The sequence below is a fragment of the Melanotaenia boesemani genome, chromosome 14, assembly GCF_017639745.1.
Source record: "Melanotaenia boesemani isolate fMelBoe1 chromosome 14, fMelBoe1.pri, whole genome shotgun sequence".
Taxonomy (NCBI): Eukaryota; Metazoa; Chordata; class Actinopteri; order Atheriniformes; family Melanotaeniidae; genus Melanotaenia; species Melanotaenia boesemani.
Window position 1 is genome coordinate 26,564,414 of NC_055695.1, and position 23,007 is coordinate 26,587,420.

At 42.0% G+C, this 23,007-nt stretch overlaps 1 protein-coding gene across 3 annotated transcripts in view; it reads left to right on the forward strand.

Moving 5' to 3' along the window:
• The window catches only part of usp24 (ubiquitin specific peptidase 24), a 30,030-nt gene extending 7,501 nt beyond the window's left edge, over positions 1–22,529 (forward strand). The window contains exons 15-67 of one of the 3 annotated variants that reach the window (XM_042005833.1): positions 48–209; positions 1,675–1,767; positions 2,332–2,439; positions 2,524–2,673; positions 2,820–2,951; positions 3,950–4,061; positions 4,144–4,220; positions 4,309–4,449; positions 4,589–4,642; positions 4,729–4,862; positions 5,025–5,091; positions 5,251–5,361; positions 5,444–5,542; positions 5,620–5,793; positions 5,887–5,972; positions 6,198–6,306; positions 6,484–6,639; positions 6,756–6,853; positions 7,057–7,152; positions 7,681–7,903; positions 7,986–8,148; positions 8,298–8,459; positions 9,217–9,287; positions 9,375–9,535; positions 9,606–9,667; positions 10,717–10,908; positions 10,997–11,111; positions 11,270–11,414; positions 11,496–11,615; positions 11,695–11,820; positions 11,951–12,049; positions 12,738–12,820; positions 12,905–13,046; positions 13,135–13,254; positions 13,353–13,567; positions 14,272–14,396; positions 14,485–14,626; positions 15,432–15,582; positions 15,682–15,777; positions 15,960–16,063; positions 16,156–16,269; positions 17,353–17,560; positions 17,651–17,740; positions 17,829–17,931; positions 18,038–18,156; positions 18,254–18,367; positions 18,452–18,517; positions 18,598–18,664; positions 18,777–18,855; positions 18,935–19,010; positions 19,202–19,288; positions 19,435–19,545; positions 19,934–22,529. In XM_042005833.1, the coding sequence (XP_041861767.1) occupies positions 48–209; positions 1,675–1,767; positions 2,332–2,439; positions 2,524–2,673; positions 2,820–2,951; positions 3,950–4,061; positions 4,144–4,220; positions 4,309–4,449; positions 4,589–4,642; positions 4,729–4,862; positions 5,025–5,091; positions 5,251–5,361; positions 5,444–5,542; positions 5,620–5,793; positions 5,887–5,972; positions 6,198–6,306; positions 6,484–6,639; positions 6,756–6,853; positions 7,057–7,152; positions 7,681–7,903; positions 7,986–8,148; positions 8,298–8,459; positions 9,217–9,287; positions 9,375–9,535; positions 9,606–9,667; positions 10,717–10,908; positions 10,997–11,111; positions 11,270–11,414; positions 11,496–11,615; positions 11,695–11,820; positions 11,951–12,049; positions 12,738–12,820; positions 12,905–13,046; positions 13,135–13,254; positions 13,353–13,567; positions 14,272–14,396; positions 14,485–14,626; positions 15,432–15,582; positions 15,682–15,777; positions 15,960–16,063; positions 16,156–16,269; positions 17,353–17,560; positions 17,651–17,740; positions 17,829–17,931; positions 18,038–18,156; positions 18,254–18,367; positions 18,452–18,517; positions 18,598–18,664; positions 18,777–18,855; positions 18,935–19,010; positions 19,202–19,288; positions 19,435–19,545; positions 19,934–19,996 (6,273 nt within the window). In that variant the 3' untranslated portion in view covers positions 19,997–22,529. The remainder of the gene's footprint in view (positions 1–47; positions 210–1,674; positions 1,768–2,331; positions 2,440–2,523; positions 2,674–2,819; positions 2,952–3,949; positions 4,062–4,143; positions 4,221–4,308; positions 4,450–4,588; positions 4,643–4,728; positions 4,863–5,024; positions 5,092–5,250; positions 5,362–5,443; positions 5,543–5,619; positions 5,794–5,886; positions 5,973–6,197; positions 6,307–6,483; positions 6,640–6,755; positions 6,854–7,056; positions 7,153–7,680; positions 7,904–7,985; positions 8,149–8,297; positions 8,460–9,216; positions 9,288–9,374; positions 9,536–9,605; positions 9,668–10,716; positions 10,909–10,996; positions 11,112–11,269; positions 11,415–11,495; positions 11,616–11,694; positions 11,821–11,950; positions 12,050–12,737; positions 12,821–12,904; positions 13,047–13,134; positions 13,255–13,352; positions 13,568–14,271; positions 14,397–14,484; positions 14,627–15,431; positions 15,583–15,681; positions 15,778–15,959; positions 16,064–16,155; positions 16,270–17,352; positions 17,561–17,650; positions 17,741–17,828; positions 17,932–18,037; positions 18,157–18,253; positions 18,368–18,451; positions 18,518–18,597; positions 18,665–18,776; positions 18,856–18,934; positions 19,011–19,201; positions 19,289–19,434; positions 19,546–19,933) is intronic. The other 2 variants (XM_042005834.1, XM_042005835.1) reach the window with 2 other exon arrangements.
• Positions 22,530–23,007: the final 478 nt, after the last annotated feature.

Consider the following 23,007-nt stretch of genomic DNA (forward strand, 5'->3'; position numbering starts at 1 on the left):
AAAAAGTTCCTCTGAGTCTGAGCTGTGGTGTTTTTGTGTCTGCTCAGGTGCTGGAGGTGCTCTGGGAGCTGGCCCACCTCCCCACCCTGCCTACCAGTCTGGTACAGCAGGCACTGGAGGAGCATCTTGGGATTCTGAGTGATGCCTATGCTGTCAAGGAGACTGTGAAACGCAGTTACATCATTAAGTGTATTGAGGACATTAAGAAGGTGAGACAGACATGTGCCATCCTTTATGGGTTAATCACTTATTTCACATGTTTTTTTAAAGTCTAGAAAAACTCAGGCCTCTGACTTTCTTAGCTCTCCTGTTTTGGAGATCTGTCTTCATTATTTATGTCTATTTGTTTTTTTCTTTTAAACAGAATTCAGTTACTAAACATTATAATGATTAGCTATTATCTAAAACTTGAGCATGGATAAACTCTTTATTAACACGTTTTTAGGTGGATTTTGACACGTTGTATGTTAAATTTAATGTTTGCTGTATATCCTAAAAGTAACATTATTCAGTTAAAGTCTGAGCCTCTTGTAATACAGTCCCTCCAGGAAATTTTTGGCATTTTTTGTGATTTATTATGACCTAAAATGCCCGACTTTTGCTGCAGTTTCTTTGAAAGGTTGTTACTAAAGTTGTAGCGGTTTCTAGTGTTTTATTGTTTGTTTTTTTTCTTCTTCCAAAAAGTACCTGAAATTTATTTCAGTTTGATTAAAATCCTACGTTGTTTACTGAAATGAACACACTGGGAGGGTATTTCACCTTGAAGCTTTAAGCTGCAACTTATTGTTCAGAAAGCACAAAAAAAGGGGGAAAACATTTAAAGCCTGTACATGTTTAGATTTTGTTTAGCATTTACAGCAGATCTGGATGATTATAGACTCATCGTGGTGATTTTCCTCATCTGCTTATACATCTTAGACCTTCTCTGTCTGTGTTTTACAGTAGAAAAGTGTTTGTTGACAGGTGGGCACAGGACTGAGTTTTCTTCGAGCCAGTCCAGCAGTTTATCCCTGTTGATGGCGTTTTTCACTGTTTTTAACACTGTGCTGTCTTCTATTAATTTGGTAACTTGCAAGACAAGGACAGCTGGGAAGGTATTTTCAGGCTCTAGGGTCTTCATTAGATGGCTGCTTGACAGGAAAGTGGGTCAGAGAGTTATGCAGCAACAGGCTCCAGGGATTCGAACCTGGGCTGGTTGCTTTGGGGGGCATTTATTGGCTTGTATGTGATAAAAGCTACAATATTAGATATTTATAAAGCTGATTTTTTTTTTTTATGAACTGGAATAGATTGTTGCCTAAACATCTTGATTATTTGGTACTAAACTGAATGCAGGTAAAATGTCAAGGTTAAAAGGAGGAAGGAATGCAGGCTTCATCATACCTCTATGTGATGACTCTGTCAGTCATGCATGTTTAGGTGTGTCATTATCAGTAAGCCTGGTATTGTGTGTTCTGGCTCTCAAACGTGACTGATTGTTGCACCCCCAGCTGAGCTGTGCTTTTATTTTTACTTGCACTTTTCCTGCTTTGGCACAGTCCAGTTAACATTAACTGTTTGACTGCAGCTGCATGTTTATAGAGTATTACATGTTCCAGCTTCATAATTCTCACTTGCTGGGTGTATACTTAAATGTGTACAAATGTCCCACTTGTATGAAATGTATGTCTCCAGACTCACACTCAGGAGGACAATAAAGGCAGCGACACACAAAGCTCTTTTCATATTGGCACTTGGGGCAAGAAGAAATCTAACTCTTTGGCTAAAGTAAGAGAATGGTCCCATATAATCTGCATTTCCACTCACTGATATCTCCCTAATGACGCTGCTTCCTGCTTGTCATCCAATCACGGAGGAGGGTTTTGACCACAATGGGCTTTCCTTGGTCACAGGTTTACAGTTTCACGTATGATTGTAACACGAAGTAATCTAACCAGGTGTGTTTAATCTTTGGCTTGCCTCGCTAAGAGGCCTTTGGCACTTACTAATGATTACACAGTGGGGTTGATCTTGTTCTGGGGAAGAGCTGTCTGAACCTTATGAATGATTTAGCAGCTTGATGAGTGGGCAGCTTTGGGTGGAAGTGCTCGTACTTTTACTCGTTGATGAACCTAAATCAGAACCATGAATATCCAAAAGAAGCATGTTTGATATTTGACTTTGAGTTGTTTTTTTTTATTAAAAAGGCTGATATGAAACTCAGTGCTTTATATCCCTGGCTCTGACCTTTTCTGAATTCCTTTTGTTTTCACAAAGCTCTCACTTAAAAAGCGGTGAGTCTGTGATGTGAAAGATGTGGCAAGTGTTATCATGTCCCCACCTTTTTAACAGGCTTCTCAGCAGAGCTCTCCTCAGGCGGTCTGGGTTGTCCCCGCTCTCCGACAGCTGCACGAGATCACCCGCTCCTTTATCAAGCAGACCTACCAGAAACAAGACAAGGTACCACAAGCGTGCACGCTAATCTGAATGAGCTGCTGTGCGAGCGGTGATCCTCTCATCTTTTCCTGCCTTTCCCTTCCACAGAGCATCATCCAGGACCTGAAGAAGAACTTTGAGATTGTCAAGCTGATCACAGGATCCCTCGTTTGCTGCCACAGACTTGCCGCGACGGCTTCGGGTAATAACGGCCTCTCAGGCTCGACTCTGGTGGACGGCAGATACACCTACCAGGAGGTTTGTTTATGTCATCAAACACCTCTTTCTTGATTCCAGGACTTTTTGTTCTTAATTTTATAAAATGTTGCCTTATTAATCAGCTTCACTGGAACTAAAATGCTAACCTGAGCTGGTAAAACACACTTCTGCCACTCTGTGTTCAGTATCTGGACAGCCACCTGCGCTTCCTGGCGTTCTTCCTCCAAGAGGCCAGCCTCTACCTGGTCTGGAACAGAGCCAAGGAGCTGTGGGAGTGCCTGGTGTCGGGGCCAGATGTTTGTGAGCTTGACCGTGAGGTATGAAAACAGTTAGTGTTAGTCATTGCAGGCATCTTTCTGTGGAAGAGTCAGCAAACTTTTACCATTCACTTCCTTTTAAAACAGAAACTTGAATTGAATTGAATGTAACTTAGTTCAGGTCTGAATGCTTGATTTAGTTAGTTTAGTTTAGTGTGTGGTTCACATTATGAGTTGTGTTTACAGTAAGTGTGGATGCTACTCATCAGCGTGTGTTTGACTCTTGAAGTTTTTGTGCAAAGAAGCCACCAAAATTATGATAATATAATTTTTTCCAATATCTACACTTGATCTTCAGTCGAATCAACTACAATAAGACATGGACCGTTTTGACTGAGAAACTTTAAAAATCACGAGACCACATATGAGAGTGGCCTGGGTTGGATTTTTGCTGCTCGAACTTATAAAAATATAAATATGGGTCACATATGGCTACAAAAGTGGGTTCTGGTCCACTTTTGTCTGCAGAATTTGAAATACTGTCCCAAAAAACAGAAAAAAGTGAATAAAGACCGTTTTACTCAGTGGAGTTTCTCTAAATATTAAAGTTCAGATCTCAGATAACATCCTGACATTAATAAAACCCACAACGAATATTGCATTGGTTTTAAGCTGTAAAACATCTCAGCAATTACGAGTTATGAGTCATTATGAAGAAGTTAACGACAGGCTGTTGGATCCATTTGATTTGAATCAGGTGTGTTGGAGCGGGGAAACATCTAAAACCTGCAGGACAGTGTCCTCGAGGACCACAGTTTGACACCCCTGGCATATAGAGACAAAACTCAGAAAGCGTATTGTACACAAGATAAATAACATCAGGTTGTTAAGTTTTTAAAAGTGAACTTGACCTTCTAGTTAAGGCTGGTGTAATGGGCGGAGAAACACTAATGTGTAGAATGGGATGATATAATCTCTCTCATGAAAAAGAAATACAATTGTTGATGTATTCTTCAGTGTAATTGAGCCTAAGCACAGTTGTGTTTTTGCATGTGCAGATGTGCTTTGAGTGGTTTACCAAAGGACAACATGACCTCGAGAGCGACGTCCAGCAGCAGCTCTTCAAGGAGAAGATCCTAAAACTGGAGCCCTACGAGATCACCATGAACGGTGAGAGACTGGAGGCAGTAACTCTCCTCCACCACGGCTCAGGAATACCTCTGTGTCACAGCTGTTTTATTTGTTGTCTCAGGCTTTAACCTGTTCAAGACTTTCTTTGAGAACGTGAATCTGTGTGACCATCGTCTGAAACGCCAGGGAACTCAGCTGGTCAGTCCTCACAAGCTATCTTGACATTTTTTTGTGAAACACAGCTCAGACGGTGTCTCCGTTAATGTATCATTCACTCCGATTACAGTGTGTGGAGCGCCTCGACCTGGCAGGGATGGATTTTATTTGGCGCATCGCCATGGAAACCCCTGATGAAGAAATAGCCAATGAAGCGATCCAGCTGATTATCACATACAGCTACACAAACCTCAATCCTAAGATGAAGAAAGTAGGTGTTTATGTTTGCACACAATACTGTGCTCTGTTTTATTTACATTAGCATGTCATTGATTTTTTTCTTTTAAGTTAATTATAATCACTGTATTTATAAGATCGAAATCCTTTTTTTTTTTTTTCCTGCAATACAGGATTCTGTGTCTTTGCACAAGAAGTTCATTGCTGATTGCTACAAGCGACTGGAGGTAAGCAATCAAACTTCTTTCAGGTATAATTGTGCCATTTCACAAAAATCAACACCCAGCAGCTTGCTTTTTTTCCTCTCTGTCAGGCTGCAAGTTCGGCTCTGGGTGGGCCCACTTTAACACATGCTGTAACTAAGGCAACCAAGATGCTGACGGCCACCGCCATGCCAACAGTGGCCACATCTGTACAATCACCATCCAGGTACAGAGGGGGGTTTGGGTAAGAACATGGTTATTAAACCTATTAAATACATTTTTGCTCAAATCACTTCATACCTCACAAATATTAAAATTAACTTTAAACATTAAATTCACTTTTAATTGCTGTTGAAACTCTTTTGTTTATAAAGATTAATTTTTTTTATTTATGTATGTTTTTTAGATCCACAAAGCTGGTGATAATTGAAAGATTGCTGCTATTGGCTGAACGCTATGTCATCACTATAGAGGTACGCTGTACAGTCTGTGCTTTGAGTGTCATTTTGTGTCAGTGTTTCTGAAATATTGGACTCAGACTGCTATAAACAATGTTTTTACTACTGAATTTTGACAGTTTATTGTCAGTGAGGGGTTTTTCTAGATCTTCTACATCTAATGTTTCTGTGTAGGATATGTATTCAGTTCCTCGTACTATTCTACCTCACGGGGCCTCATTCAACGGACACCCCATCACTCTTCACATCACCTACGAGTCAACCAAAGACACCTTCACCCTAGAGGTAACCCTGGTTCCCAAGAGCATTTTGTGTTGAGCTACCATTTGCAGAGAAGATGGTTCCCCTGATTTTGTGTGTCCTGCAGACCCACAGTAATGAGACTGTAGGAAGCATCAGATGGAAGATCTCTGAACACTTGAGCTGTCCGGTGGATAATGTCCAGATCTTTGCCAACGATAGTGTGGTGAGTCTCAGTTTCATTTGATATATTCTGCATCAAACTACCTCAGTCACAAATCTGTTTTGTTTGCTGCGTGTTAGCTGACGATGAACCGGGACCAGAAGCTGCTGTCCCAGCTCGGCTTCAGCGACGAGCAAAGTCTGACTGTAAAGAGCTCAGGCACCGGCACTCCTTCTGGCAGCTCCGAGTCCTCAGCATCCGCCTCAAGCAGTTCAAGTTCTGCTGTCTTCAACTCTGCCTACGCCTTGGAGCAGGTTATTATCCTCGACCTGAGTATTACAATTCAATTTACAAAACCATTGACTCGCCGGTTCTGTCGCACTGTGACCCTGTTCCTCTGTCTTCAGGAGAAGTCCCTGCCTGGGGTCGTGATGGCTTTAGTGTGCAATGTGTTTGAGATGCTTTACCAGTTGGCTAACCTAGATGAGTCTAGGTGAGAGTTTTTTCTGCATGTGTGTGTGTGTGTGTCATGTACACAATGTTGCCAATTGCAGCCACATTTTTATGCCATCTGTCTGCTTATAAACAGTCTTCACACTGTTCCATTAATATGCATGTTTATCTCACTGTTAAAGATACTTTCACATAAATATTGAAACAGTTAATATCACTCAGTGATTATGGCGGAACTTTTGATGTGTTTTCTGGTAATCTTCAGGATCACTCTCCGCGTGAGGAAGCTGCTGCTGCTGATTCCAACAGATCCCGAAGTGCAAGATGCTCTCGACAACTTTGTTCCCAAAGAATCCAGCGTCTGGAGCCAACAGGTACCTCCCACTGTCACATCTAACGGCAGCTGCTGCAGGCTGTCCAGGCTTATTTGATGCCTCTGGCTCAAGTTTGATCTTACAGAATTCTTTGGAAGCTGGTTCTGATACGTCTGCAGCAGTTCTTTTGTCATTCTGTCTGATTCTTGTGACTGTTTTTTTGTTTTGTTTTTGTAGAAGACACTTTTCACCCTCGGCCAAGGGTCGGGCTCTCGTTCTCCGTCTATGACCTCCAAGCAGCAGCATCAGCCCAGTGCTGCTTCCATCTTAGAGTCCCTTTTCAGATCCTCTGCCCCCGGCATGTCTACATTCAGAGTGCTGTACAATCTCGAGGTACGCTTGCTTTTGAGCATCCACTATTTTCAGCAAGCCCTTTTCTCAAATCTTGAAGTGGATTTATGGCTTTTCCTCAGTTTCCTTTTTGTCTTTCATTCTTACCTGTGTTTTAGGTGTTGAGTTCAAAGCTGATGCCCACGTCAGATGATGAAATGGCCAAAACCAGCAGCAAGTCCTTCTGTGATAACTTCCTTAAAGCAGGAGGCCTCAGGTAAGGGTGCCGTTAACAGGCCTGTCACAGTGTTTAATTGTGGAAAGTTTTACCTCATTTATCAGCTGAAATATGTTCCAGGACACACACACACACACACACACACACACACACACACACATTGATTAGGTTTTTCTGACATGCCTCGTGGTGTTTTTCTGATTTTAGCCTTGACAGCTACATTTATTGGGTCTTTTTTGCAGTCTGGTGGTGAATGTTATGCAGAGAGATTCAATCCCATCTGAAGTGGACTACGAGACCAGACAAGGAGTCTATTCTATCTGTCTTCAGTTGGCCAGGTGAAAGAGCCATTTTCACACATGCACTACAGCATTTAGATTTTATTTTTCCAGAATAGCTGCATATGAAAGTTGGATCAGGATTCATTGTGTTATTATTCTCTCACAGTTTTTCCTGCGGTAACATTGCCGTGACAATACCTGGCGCACCAGGTGCTTCGGTGTCGTTTCGGCCAGTTTTTGCTTCTCATAATTTTTCCAACCTGTTGTGTGAATGAAGGGGGCTCTGCATGATCCATAACTATCCAAAAAGGTGCAATTATTGCAGAAAAAGAAAAGTAAAGCAGATCATTTAAAACAAATAAAGAGGGCAGCATTATGGCTACATAAGGAGCTTCATCCACTGTCAACATGCTGGGAGCAAAGCCTACTGTTTGCGTATCAGACTGCCTCCTTTGTTCTCTTCCCACTCTGGAGTATTTCCACTTAGGACAACTCGCCCCACACAGAACTGATGGACGTGAAGTGCACAAGTCAAAAGACAGCTGCAGCATCTTGTCTAATCTTCCAAACATCCTCTGTTCCCAGGTTCCTGCTCGTCGGTCAGAGCATGCCGGCAGCTCTGGATGATGATGTCATCAGGGATGGCGATGCGCTGTCTTCCCGGCCGTTCCGTAATGCGGGACGGACAGGACGACAGCTGTCTCTGTGTGGAACTCCGGAGAAGTCCTCCTACAGGCAGATGTCTCTGTCTGAGCGCTCATCCATACGAGTGGAGGAGATCATACCTGCAGCCCGTGTTGCCATTCAGGTACCGGACAAATTCTTCTCACACTGGGCCGCTTCAATGATAAATCCACTGTGACATTCAGTGTTTGCTCTCTTTTGTTTAGACAATGGAGGTGGGCGACTTCACTTCAACTGTTGCCTGCTTCATGCGTCTGACGTGGGCAGCCGCCGCGGGACGATTGGATCTTGTTGGCAGCCCACAGCCAATTAGAGAGACCCACAGCTCACTTCTGCCACAAGGAGTCCACACCAGAGTCAGCAGTACTGGTAAGACAGAAAACTGTAGCAGAACTCGTTCTGACGTCTGCCACTTTTTTTCCAGTCAGCAGGAAAGGAAATCTTCCTGCTAAGCTTCTACAACTAAAAACAAAACCTACAGAAATAAAAGTAAAACCATCTGTCGCGTGTGTTTACAGGAAGCAACTGCAGCTCCAGCAGCGAGGGCGAGACCACGCCGACAGCATTGCATGCAGGGATTTGTGTCCGACAGCAGAGTGTCTCCATCAAAGACGCCATCATCGCTCGCGAGGCTTTGTCGCTGCTGGTTACCTGCCTGCAGTTGCGCTGTCAGCAGCTATGTAAGACACAAACAAGTGCAGACATGCATTTTTAAGGCCCTATAAAATCTGTTGTTTTTTTTTCCCCTCCGAATTCTGTGTTTTATTATGAAACCTCATTTTTCCAGTGGGGTCTAATCACGTGTTGGTTGTAGATTTCAACTGGAAAATATCTTTCTCTTAAAGATTTTGGCTCTGGAGGCCTTTATGACACAGTTGCTGGACAGGAAAAGGAGTCAGAAACAGAAGGCGTGACCTGTAGCGAAGGGCAATGGCTGGAATTTGACTCAACCAGTTTATCTTAATGCTATAAACGTCCTTGTTTTTTTTGTTTTTTTTTTTTCCTTTTTAATATATATATTTTTTTTATTTTTAATACACCGCAGACTCTCCTACAAGTCTATCAGCATTGACTCATATTTTTTTCCCATGCGGCTCTTGTTTAGGATTCACGGGATTCATTTTCTAGACACTTCTTCATTTCTTGGACAACTTTGGCATTTCGGTTGGTCTCTGAGGTACCACTGATCAGGGGGCTGCAGCAGTTAAAACTTGGCTCAGACTCTGTAAAAACTCTTACAAAAGCCAAAGAAAAAAGTTAAAGAAAGCTAATCCTAATCACATATGAGTAAATTCTCTAATATTCCACATTTTACAACCTTTTTCCACATTGCTGAAATCCTAGGGGCCCCTTTTTTTCAGAATGGCAGAACATTTCCATCAGTGTTTGATATTTAACTCCCACATATTTTACATCCTGTTCTTTGTGTCTCTGCAGCTTCTTTTTACAACCTTCCCTCCGTCAGTGATTTCATTATTGATATTCTGCTGGGATCTCCCAGTGGAGAGGTAAGTAACACTCCTAACAGGCCTCATGGAGAGTGTGTTTCTCTTAGCGCACTGTGTTAAGATACTTTTTCTCATCTCCTTTGTCAGATCCGCCGCGTGGCTTGTGATCAGCTGTACACTCTGAGCCAGTCTGACACTTCAGCCTTCCCTGAAGTCCAGAAACCCAACTTGTTCCTCCTTTCAGTCGTTCTCACCGCTCAGCTGCCACTGTGGAGTCCCACATCTGTCATGAGAGGCGTCAACCAGAGGTACCAAGGCTGCATGGATTGTATCATTTGAAAAATGTTTGCACATATTTCATGTTGAGTTTCTTCTCAGGTTGCTGTCCCAGTGCACAGAGTACTTTGACCTTAGATGCCAGCTCCTGGATGACTTAACCAGTAAGACTTATTTATCAGTGCTTATAAATCAGGGTTGTCAAACTTATTTTAATTCAGGGGCCCCATTTAGCGCAGTTTGATCGCAAGTGGGCTTGACCAGTTAAATACCAGTATAATAACCTATTAATATTTTTATCTTTGCTTTACTGCAAAAAATTGCAAGTACATATTTTAAACAACCTTAAAGTTCTCAAAAAAAAGAGCAGTTTCAACAATATTTTCCTTAGTTACACATTTACATTTATTTAGATATTTTTTATTTTATTCTTTTTTATTTTATATTTTATATATAATAAATAAAATATATGTATTGTATATATTTATATTTCCACAGTGTAAACTATATTTTTAAATAAATATATAAATACGTTTTTTAGATCTTATAAATTTATATTTTTTTTATAAATTATATATATTCTAAATACATTTTATTAACTTTATATATTAAGATAGTTTTATTATGTAATATTTTTTAGTATTTTAATTTTTTTATTTACATATTTATGTTACACGTGACACATTTACATATATACTTATTTTCATTTAATTTAATAACAGATTTTTGGAACTGAAAGGTACAATATTTCCCTTTATGATGGGACTAACTTGTCAGGATCTAGAAATTATTTTAAATGTACATACGTGTCTATTTGTGCATGTGTGTAGTCATTCTGACCACCTGAACTAACTCGCCTCATAATACAAACTGAGGTGAGAAGTTATAGAAATGTAAAAGTTATCCCCCTGCCTTGGAAATTTTTTAATCTTTAAACATAAAAACTGCAACTTCATGTGAACAAATTAAGAATTAAAATTACTTTTATGAAGACATTGCATTTGATGACCTCTATTTTATTTTCATATTAGTCAAAGTCATGTCCGTGGCCAAATTGAACCCTCTAGCGGGCTGGTTTTGGCCCCCAGGCCACACGTTTGACACTCCTGCTATAAATAATATTTTATACCAGATGTAAGCTTTGCTATTCCACCTACCAAATGTCTGCATCACACATTGTTTGCTCTCCCCCCTCCTCTCTGACTCGTCCCAGCATCCGAGATGGAGGTGTTAAAAGTGAGCGCAGCCACCATGCTGGAGGATGAGATCTCCTGGCTCGACAACTTTGAGCCCAGCTGGAGCTCCGAGATGGAGACAAGCGAGGCAGATAACATCCTGCTAGCCGGACACCTCAGACTTATAAAGACGTTACTCTCGCTCTGCGGCAACGAGAAGGAACATCTCGGTGAGCACACACAGGAGTTCACTTGTGCTCATCCACAATGCATGCTGGAACCTGCAGGCAGCGTTATGTGATGTTGCTCTTTCCACAGGTCCATCTCTCATTCAGCAATTGCTGGATGACTTCCTGTTTCGAGCCTCGCGCATTATCATCAACAGCTCCAACCCTACACCTTCCCCAGCCCCAAGCCACGACTTCCATCCCAAGTACGCATTACATTTATCTTTCAAATTCATAATTTTGTGATTTATTTCAATATACTCGTGATTTTTTTCCTCTTAAATCGGAGCAGAAACAGTCGAAGCACTGTGTGTTTCTAGCTAGATTAGATGTCAGAGCTTGCTCTTGTGGATTGTGTGGTCAGGTGCAGCACGGCCAGCAGCAGACTGGCAGCCTACGAAGTGCTGGTGATGCTGGCCGACAGCTCGCTCTCAAACCTTCGCCTCATCACACGAGAGTTGCTGTCCATGCACCACCAGTCTGATCCTTCCCTCTGCAAGGAGTTTGATGTAAGACACCGACTGAAGCAGCATTAGGTTGTATTTTTGTGTGTTAAGATTGGACATGGTTTCAACTCTGTGTATTGTCAGTATCTACCCCCAGTGGAGAGTCGATCTGTCTCAGGTTTCGTAGGACTGAAGAACGGCGGAGCCACGTGTTACATGAATGCTGTGTTCCAGCAGCTGTACATGCAGCCTGGCCTAGCAGAGGTACGCTTTTCTCCATGATGAGTGCAGAGCTTGTTTTAAATGTAGATAATATCAGTGACTACAATCTTTGTGTTTTAAGGCTTTTCTGTCCATTGAGGATGACACAGACCAGCCAGAAGAGAGCGTCTTCTACCAGGTTCAGTCCTTGTTTGGACACCTGATGGAAAGCAAACTGCAGTACTATGTGCCAGAAAACTTCTGGAAGGTAACAACCTCACACTTAAACCGTCTGGAAACTAGAGGTTGAGTTGTGAGTTTTAAGTGTGAACATTAAGGATCTGTAAACATACCATTATCTTTTAATTAACTAACATCTGCATGCAAATCTCTTGCAGATCTTCAAGATGTGGAACAAGGAGCTGTACGTCAGAGAACAGCAGGATGCATATGAGTTCTTCACCAGCCTGGTCGACCAGCTTGATGAGCATCTCAAGGTATAACTTCAGCTACAGGAACCATCTTTTTCATTTTGACCACAGGAAGCTGTTTGAAACAAAGTTCAAATGGAGAAGGAGGAGTTTCATCCCCCACCTCTTGTAGAATAGACATAGTTTTGAGTTTCTATGGAAATTTCAAGATGGTCTTTATGCTAAATGTATTTAACATTGCCTGCATTTTGTTTCAAGTTGCACCACAGAAAAAGGTGTTAATATTTGTAAACACAACATTCAAAATCAGATATTCATGTAGTATCAGTCAGCTGATCAGAAACTAGGAACGCTGTGAGCTGCAGCAGCTGATGAGTTCCCGAATGAACAAGAAGAGATTGCTCTACATGTGAGTAGTCAGTAGTGAAATCTGAGCAATGAAACATTTCATACTGTAGTTATGTTCTCAGCCACATATATTAACATGCATAATCCATAAAATGTCGAAGTTGTGACTTAATACAGCCAAAGCTGGCTTCTGGTTAGCAGCTCTGACACACATAAGTTGACTTAATTGGCTTATTCTACCCTCTTTCTAAGATCTTTGTACAAATACAGAAGACACATGGCTGAAGTCATCTTTTTACACAAAAAAGAGGTGTTTAGGTTCTGGTTGCTGTTTGGAAATGCTCCTTTACGCCTTCCTGTACTTAGGTTTTGTTGATTCGAATATTGTAAAACTTCTTTCTTTTAGAAAATGGGTCGAGAGCAGATCTTCAAAAACACATTTCAGGGAATTTTCTCCGACCAGAAGATTTGTAAAGACTGCCCCCACCGGTGAGTCACACTTATTACCAAACTGGATTTTTTTTCCCTTCTTTTTATGACATGCTACCTGACCGTGGACCTCGTCTTCCACAGATATGAGCGTGAAGAAACATTCATGGCGCTGAACCTTGGAGTGACTTCTTGCCAGAGTTTAGAGATCTCATTAGACCAGTTTGTCAGAGGAGAGGTGCTAGAGGGCAGCAATGCTTACTACTGTGAGAAATGCAAGGAGAAGGTCTGTATGCTGCCCTGCATGTTTTTATTCTGTCACTATGGAACTGTGTGTAGTTAACGGCTCATATGCTTGTGTGTCATTTGCACAGAGAACCACAGTAAAGAGGACCTGCATCAAATCCCTCCCCAGTGTTCTCTGCATTCACCTCATGCGCTTTGGCTTCGACTGGGAAAGCGGACGCTCCATCAAATATGATGAGCAGATCAGAGTAAGTTTTTTTTATTATTATTATTATTATTATTTATTCTCAAATACCTAAATTGATTATAAAATTATATTTTAATTTTTGTGATTTTTGACCAACAGTTCCCCTGGGTGTTGAACATGGAGCCCTACACTGTCTCTGGAATGGCTCGTCAGGACTGCAGCGGAGAGGGAGGCGAGGGGCGAGGCGATGGGACCTCAGGAGGGTCACCCAGGAAGAAAGTCACAATTTCAGAGAACTATGAGCTGGTGGGAGTTGTGGTCCACAGTGGTCAGGCACATGCTGGCCACTACTACTCCTTCATTAAAGACCGACGGTAAGAAGGATAATTCTCTCTGAATCAAATATAATAAGGCTTTTGGGGCTGCATGTAGCTCAGCTGGTTGAGTGGCCGCCCTACATACCGAGGCTACAACTTGCTTCATGTTGGCTACTGTCAAAAAAAAAAAGGGCACTAGAGCCAAAAAAAAAGAATATAAATAAATAAATAATACTGCTTTCTGACTGGAAAGTTCTTACTGGCTGCAGAGTTATTCGATGGCATTTCCCTTCTCTTGTCCCTGCTATTACATGAGAAGCCTTCAAACCAAGGAGTGGAGCACATTGATCTGTTGCCCTGGTTTTTCAGAATATAAAAGACCTCCTTGGAGCGCCTGAATGCAGCATCAGACTTTGTGTGGGCTGGTTTAGTTTGTAAATGTCTCCAGATGTCTGGCTTTAACAGGCAGGAATGCTCAATGGTGCTCACTCAAGACTGCAGACGCCAGCTTTCAGCACCCTGCTCTCGACCGCTCACTTGTTCCTAATCCTGCCTGGGATCTCTGTCCAGGAGATGAAGCACATTTTACAGCTACTTCTTAGTCAGTTTTTATTCATGTCGGGTAGATTTACTTTTTAGAGAATGACAAATCACACTTAAAACACCAAGCTTTCGTCAACTTATCTCTCATAAAAGAGTACAATAGAAAACTTTTTTTCTTTTTTTTCTCACCATCCTCTTCCTTCATGTGTGTCTTACAGTGGGAATGCCCGTGGACGCTGGTATAAGTTCAATGACAATGTGGTGGAGGAGTTTGATATGAATGATGAAACCCTGGAGTACGAGTGTTTTGGTGGAGAGTACCGTCCCAAAGTTTATGACCAGTGTGAGTAACTGGCGCTACTGTGTGGGTCTGTGTGTTTGTCATGTGACACACAAATGAGTAAAGTTAATCTGTGTGTTTGTGCGTGCAGCCAACCCATATCCTGACGTGAGGAGGCGGTACTGGAATGCCTACATGTTGTTTTATCAGAAGATCAGCGACCAAAACTCACCTGTCCTTCCCAAGAAGAGCAGAGTCAGCATCATGAGACAGGAGGCTGAGGATCTTACACTGTGAGTTCAAGTTTCCGTGGTCAGGATGTACAACCCTTGTCTGTTCTGAGGATTACGATCCCCACCAGGTTCTAAAACACGTCAACATGAATTATGTCCCAATACACAAAACCTTGGCAAGGAGAGAGGGTTTACTGTTTTTTGCATGGATGCATATTTTTCTCTCTTCATAAACACGTCAAGTCTATCATTGATAATGTTCTTAAATAGGCAGGATTAAGGTCCTTATTAGGTCTGGTTTCACCCTATGATTCCTCAAGATCCCAAATCCTCTGGGAGAGATTTAGGGTGCGTTCATACACAACAGTCTGCAAGACTCGGTTCGATGGGGGACTCAGTTCAGTTGGGGTTAGCAACATCTTCTGGTCAGAGTTTTCTTTCACAGTGAACTTAGTCAAACCAATCAAGCCTTTTGAATAATGTATTTCCATCCTCGTCGGAGGCAGTGCTGCATCAAAACATGTTTCCTCAGTTTTCCCCCCTTCAGTGTTGTCATTTTAGTACCTTAGAGTTGTGGAGGAGGACGGTGGGATTTGTTGTTTTTTATTTATTTCTTTGTTTGTTACTCTTATTGTTTTCTTAGTCAGTTTTGTATGAAACGTTCTGAACAGTTAAAGTGATTGATGAATATCTGACATTAATATTTTCAGTTACATAAATTAAACATAACAGGCATCAAATATAATTAGAAATTATATTTAAATGCCAGAAAATGCTTCTAATACAGAAACATTGCCACTAAACATCCTCAAACCTCGGTGTGGTATCTGTAATCAAGTTGCTGTATTGTTTCTACATTTTCCAGCTCTGCCCCGTCCTCTCCCGATGTTTCCCCTCAGTCCTCTCCTCGCCCCCCAAGAGCCAACAACGACCGCCTGACCCTTCTCACCCGCCTGGTCCGAAAGGGGGAGAAGAAGGGCCTCTTTGTAGAGAAGATGCCTGCCAGCATCTATCAGGTAAAGTGTTTTCGAGCTTCCTGAGTGATACGAGGTGCATCTTTACAGCAGCTTAACATCCTTGGAGTAAGATGACTTATTTGTTTGTGTCTTGTGCAGATGGTGAGAGATGAGAATCTAAAGTTCATGAGGAACAGAGACGTCTACAACAGCGACTACTTTAACTTCATTCTCTCCCTGGCTTCAGTCAATGCAGTATGTTTTTTTTTTGGTTTTTTTTTGGGCTATTTTATATATATTTAAGTGAACCTAAATATAAAATCGAACATTTGTACAGCAGTTTTGCTTCTTTAAATGACTTTAAATGACTCACATAATTGACTTTTCAGCACAATATTTACAATACAATGAAACACATTTTAAAAACTTCATTACAGACAAAGTTGAAGCATCCAGACTATCAGCCTATGGCCAAAGAAAGTCTGCAGCTAGCCGTTAACTTTCTCTTCCACACCTACCTGCACACCAAAAAGAAACTCAGGTAATTGCACGCACACATACACACACATGTGCAAGTTTCAGTATCTCTATCGCGGAGCAACAGATCTGTATTTTGTATGTGTCCCCCCGCAGGGTGGATACAGAGGAGTGGATGGCAGCGGTGGAGGTGTTGCTGTCTAAGAGCAGTGAGGCGTGCCAGTGGATGGTGCAATACCTTGTTGGACCAGAGGGACGAGAAATCATCAGGTCAGTACGTAGCAGAGTAAACCTCAACTCCCTATTTATGTTATTTAACATCAGCCAAGAAATGTCATTTTTTTTGTTTTGTTTTTTTGCTGGGTTAAAATAAACGTGTGTATCACACCAATGTCACTTTATCAATGGAAACGAGATGTGAGAGTAGAATATGCCGACAGCATAACAAATTTGAAGTTTTATGACATTTCTGACATTTAATGGACCGTTGCAATTTGACATGTATGGTTGTTTCAGTTTTATTTCAGATTTTTGTGTTTTATTGGCTCTCCTAGTTTTAATTATGCAGTGTTACAATAATTAAAATAAGGATTGTCTAGAAAATGACAGTCTTCATCTTATTTACAAAGTTAATATTTAGTTTATTCATGCTGTAGGAACATGACTCAGACTGAACCTCAGTATCAGATGACTTATATTCGTATTATGGACAAAAAAACAATTAAATAAATCTGGATCAAGACATCCCTACCAGATATAAAATCCAATATGTAAATGTTTTCTGTTCACCTGCTAAAACAGTTTATACACAAGCTCTAATGATTAAGCTTTTATGTTAGCAAAGTCCTCAGAGCTTTATAAGATGCTTTAATCAAACCAACCCGTCAACTCTCCTTTGCTCTTGCAGTATTAAAAACACCTGTGTGCATGTTTCTTGCTTGCTGGATGCTGATTGGCTGAAATAGCAGGCCCGTCTCTGGAATGTAAACAATCAGAGCCAGAGGATAGTTTCCCCATGTGAGCATGTGTGTTTCAGTGAAGGGTGTTGGCTTACACTATGCCATTAATAATGGGGTGATCGTACAATACTCATACATGATTGGTTGCTGAACATCGGACGTTGAGGCAGCAGTAAACCCCTGCCCCCTTAACATACCACACACACCCTCTCACATGGAAATAAGACACATAATGCCACACTCTGCTGTACGCCAAGGCAAAAGCTGCCAGAACAATCATACAACAACAAAAAAAAAGTTTCACTAGCTTGAGCAGTGCTTTCAACCAACTTTATTTTAGCTTTGTTTTCCTTCTCAAAGGAGGCTGAGCATGTTGATGATGTTTCCACCGTAGGGTTTGTCTGCTGGAGTGCAGTGTACGAGAGGTGAGGACGGTGGTGGCATCCATCCTTGAAAAAACTCTGGAGAGCGCCCTGCAATTCAGAGACCCGGGACTAGACAGCTTTACCGATGCCCTGCTGTCCCTCCTGGACAAAGATGTTCCTGAAAATGTGAAAAACTGTGCACAGTACTTCAGCCTCTTCAGTAACTTTGCTCAGAGGGTAAATCAGTAGATTACATAGCAAACTGTTGAATTAACATCCTGTCAAATGAGTCTGAGTGTTTACTGCATACTGTTGCTGTGCTCTCAGGGTTCTGGTCCTTGCCAGTTGTTGTTGAAACACTCTGCTTATCGTCGGATGCTGATGTTTTTGTTGGGGCCCAACAGGCAGAACAACCAGGTACAGCTGCAGCATATACAGTTTGAGAATTTTACTTACCTTAAACACACACGGAAATCTGAGCGATAATTTGAAAATACTTTTTCAGAACCGACGGTGGAGTCCGGCTCAGGCTCGGGAGTTTCTTCACCTCCACAGCACTCTGGCGCTCATCACGCTGCACTCTGACCTCGGCCCCCAGAGGACGCAAGGTCAGACCCCTCAGTGTTTAGCACTCACACCTGCACATCTTATAAATCAAGTTATTACTATGACCCAGTTTTTTTTTCTTTCTTTTTCTTTTGTTTTTCTTTGCAGCCCTGGGAGAATTTAAGCTGCATGTGAGTAGCATCCCTTCCTCCACCCCTCTCCTCCCCCTCCACTCAGACATCCTTGCATCTCTATTCACTCCAGAGGGACAGCCATACCTTCTTGAGGTAACATGAAACCAACATTTTTATGTTTTTACAATTTTTTTGTCTTTGATTTATAAAAAAACGTTTTGCTGACATTTTCTTTTTTTTAAACTACCAGGTGATGTTTGCCATGCGTGAGCTGTCGGGACCTCTGTCTCTTCTGATAGAAATGGTGACTTACTGCTCACATTGTAATGAGCCTTTCTCCCTGGGGGTGCTGCAGTTACTCAAGGTAAGAAATCCTAAAGAAAAAAAAACTTGTTGGTGTCAATGACATTTATAAAAAATATGTTCTAATAAACCTTGTGTATCACAGACCCAGATGGAGACGGCTCCACCTCATGAGCTAAAGAACATTTTTCAGATGCTGCACGAGTTACTTGTGAGTGTCCCTTCATCTGTTTGTCACAATGAAATTGTAAGCACTGCCTTTAATAACTTAGATGTAATATTTCACCACAGGTTGTGGAAGACCCTCTACAATCCCAGAGACTGAAGTATGCTTTTGAGTCAGACAAAGGATTGTTTGGTACGTGACAGTGTCATTGTTGTGGTTCTGTTCGCCACTCTAATGAATTGAAATGACATACAAAAGCCCGGTGACTCTTTTACAACAATAACAAAACTCTTTCTCCTCACAGCTTTGATGCAGCAGAGCAACAACGTGGACAGCAGGCGCTGCTACCAGTGTGTAAAGTTCCTGGTCACACTAGCTCAGAAGTGAGTACATCTCAAGTTCAGAGTTCATTGTTGTACATGTAATCATTAAAATCATTAAAAATGATACCTCTCTCAACAGGTGCCCTCCAGCCAAGGATTACTTTAAAGACTTCTCTGGAAATTGGAGCTGGGCGGTACAGTGGCTTCAGAAAAAAGTAAGCTTGTAAAACACTGAGTGATCACATGTATCAAGAGGATTTTTTTAGTTTTAGGGGACATTTTTAGGGGTTATGTTTGCCTCTGTTAGAGTGACAGTAGAGGACAAACTGTAAATGAAAGGAGAGGAAGCTCTCCTGCACTATATTTGCGGTCTGAATGTAAAGTAAAACATTTCTTCTTTCCTCAGATGACTGAACATTACTGGACTCCGCAGAGCAACGTCTCCAATGAGACATCCACCAATAAAACCTTCCAGCGCACTATCTCTGCACAGGTACACAAACTTATAAACGAACTGCAAATCAGCACGATATAACATCCTCCAGTTGCTCCTCCACTGTTACACAAACACACTTTATCTCCCCACTGCTCTTAGTCATTATTACTTCTGTGTGCATGTGTGTGTGTTAAAATCTGCAGGATACCTTGGCCTATGCCACAGCATTGTTAAATGAGAAGGAGCAATCTGGCAGCAGTAACGGCTCTGATGGCAGCCCAGCGAATGAAAACGCAGACCGCAGCCTCCGACAGGTAGCTATCATCAACAACCCTGCAAGCTGCTAAGAACAGCGGGGCCCCTCAAATGACTCACGGCCTTACAGCAGCTTGTGTTTAGCCTGCACAACCAGAAAGAAAAGAATGGAGCAAAAAATGGCTTCTGTCGAGGCCTTTGAAGGCTCCCCCACAGTTACTATTAGCAATAGATTTGAAGCTTTGGAGTCTTGCTGTGTTTTTAAACATGCCTGCATAAGACTTTTTTTTCTGGTTTGAGCAGTGCAGACAATGAGTGTGTTGTATAGAAAATATAATCCTGCTGATGCTGCATGGTACAGGAATGGTTTACCATTATTCATTTGACTAACAAAAAGATCTAATTTCTCTGTTCCTGCGTTTAAAGTGTCCTTCTTGCCTGCTGCAGGGGTCAGAGTCTCCCATGATGCTCGGCGATTCAAAGAGCGATCTAGAAGATGTAGACTCCTAGCTCCTCCAGCCGGTGGTATTTCTCCAAAGGAGAGGCAGCACAGGTCCAGGCAGCCATTCGAAAGGGCTGCACTTCGCCTCTGATTGGTCAGGACATTTAGGACTCCGTGGAAAGCCAATCAGAACATTTCTCTTGGTCGCTACGGCAACAAAAGGAGCTATGAATAAAGCATAAATTACTTCCTTTCAGACAAGCCAAGGCGATGATGGAGATGCATTATCATTAAGGGCACCGGAGTTGATTAAGGTGGGAAGTGCAAACCACCTTCCACAATCACGGACAACTTCAGTTTATCCTTTTTATTCATTCGTTCACTCGAAATGACAGCAAAGTGGAGGATGGGTTTGGGTTGTGTTTTAACAATTTTTTGCTCATATTTGCCAATGTATTTGCATAAACAACGTCATATTGTAATTAAGATTTGTTCCATAAGTGTAATTTCCCGTGTAAGATAGTATTTTAAAGTCTCTTCATGCGCTTCTCCACAGCCATGCAAACTGAAGGAAGTTACGTTAGCTGCTCCAGAGGAACTTTGACACGTGCATTTGTACAGAAACACCTCCACACACACAAGCACTTGGGAGGGGGGTGGGGTCAAGTTTGCACTTTATAGTCCAGCCCAGGTTATGGTGGCCAGTTCCTCCAGAGCCACTCGGCGCTCGCGTACTCTTCTTCTTTTGCTTTTAACAACTGAAGTTTGCTGTGCCACTTATGCAGACATGTGAACGCCCTGATAGCAAGCCGTTCTGCCTGTGACTGAACCTTTGACCCACGGCGGCCGTGTTGTAGCCACAGGGACAACGGTTCAGGGCAGGATCTGTCCCTGAAAAGGGGCCGATCCATGGCCCTCAGCAGTGCCATGGTCAGCACTCTCCCTCCACCATTTCTTCTGCTGACAGGCAGCCTCATGTGCTGGATTTTAATCTTTCCCTCACTGTGTTTTTTTTGTTTTTTTGGGGAGTTTTTTTTTCCACATCTGACTGGATGGATTTGATACTAGAGAGAATCTTTAGGGACTTCAGCCTTATGCAAGAAAAGCTGATCTTGAAGTGCACAGGTCAGTTGCGGTGGTCCATCAGTGCCGACTGAAGGGGAGCTCAGGAGCACGTTTTATTTTTAGGTGCCAAGGTTATATACACTCAAACACATAGGCGTTGTGAAAACGTGCGTCACTCATTCACTTTTTCCTCAAACTACAGGTCCTCGCGTCACTGTTACCTCTGCTTTATCTGGTTCATCTTAATTTTCTGGTAAACTTTTTTTGCTTTGCCTTTTTTGCTTTTTTGCCTTTTTTTTCTAAACACACAGGGGAGCTAAACCCAAATGTAGCTCTAGTTTTCAACAGAAGGAAATGCCAACATTACCATCATCCTTACCCCAATCATCGGGAGTCTTAAAGTGCCTTAATCTCCCGATCTCCCCAACACTCCAATGCTGACACTGTATCATCACACCTCCGGTGAGGCGTGTCAACTTTTGGCACCAAACCAGTGTCTCTTGTTCATTTAGTCTACCTGTGGGGGAGCAGCAGGCCTTGTTTGTCTCCATTTATCCCCCCAAACTAATACAGGGAATTTCCTCTGTGTTGTGACAAAGGATTCAAGGAATGTAAGTGATTCTGCACAGATGTGAGTGTGTTGTGGGGGGGGGGGGATAAGGTGTACCCAGTAAAACAGGATTTTAGTGATGGTAAAATGCTGCTTCTTTTCACTCTGCTCTGGCAGAGAAACCTGTAGATACTGATTTAGGCTAGATAGTTTTAAACACTTTAACATGTTTTGAAGACTTGAGTTTAAACTAGCATAGCAGATTAGCTTTCAGCTTTAACAGGTCAATGTTTACAGTGTGAGGACCTACAGTATAAAGCAATCATGCAAGCTGATTTTTTCGTTGCGATCAGTCAGCTGAGGCTCCTCTGCATCCTCACAGCCCATGGAGAGGAATGACTTTTCTTTAGCCCTTCCATACACACCTCTCACTCTTCCTTTCTATCTCATTAGTTGTGAATGTCACGTCGTGCTCTCCAGCACATTTGCATGTGTGGCAGCAAATGGTGGTGAAGTTTGTCTGTCTCTGTGTGATGGAAAAAAAGAAGAAAAAAATCAGCCCCCCATGTTGTTTGCTGTGTGATTCGGTGTCATTAGCACTTACTGTGACAAACAACGCCCGTGCTAAGTGAGGGAGCTGCATGCAGTCTGTGCCAAGTGATACATAGCCATGGCAACATGAGTTGCATCCAGCCGAGAGTTTCTCATAGGTTTGGCCCTCTTCTACATTACCACAACAACTTAAAGATAAGGGAGGGGAAAAAAAGTAAAACAATCTTTTGTTTTAAATCTGGGATGCAGGATGGGTGGGGGTGAGTAAGCTTGGGTTGGGATTGGTATCTATACGGGTTTTTACTGTATTTCAGTTTTGAAAATTCACTTCTGACATCACAGGAATCTGCAATGCATGTTAAAACTCAGTTTTAATTTGTACATCAGAGTTTGATTAAGGGGAAATTTGATATAAAATAAACTGGAATGCACAACCTTTTGCAAACATTGTTTTTTGCTTGTCTGCACACTGTTCCAGTTGCTATCCTATACAACAACTTAGACATCCACCTAATGAATGAAACTCCAACCACATGTCTGTGCAATGCTGTTTTCATCAACATTAAATAAATATGTAAGAGAAGCACATCCTTAAATAAATCACATACATTCCTTGGTCACTTTATTAGGTTCACCTCTTCAGTCTCTTCTTAATGATAATAGCTAGTCACATCACATGCCAACAAATGTACCGGGATTTTCACACACAACCATATCTAGGGTTTACAGACAACATATCCAACGGCAGTTCTCTGTATCCTCCTTTTTTTATGTTAAAGGTTTGGAGATGATTGAAAGGCAAGAGTAACTAAAATAACCGCTGGTTACAACCAACGTATGCAGAATCCCATCTCTGAAATGCATAGATCCTCAAAGCCAATGGGTTAAAATTCACACAGGCTTGCCAAACTT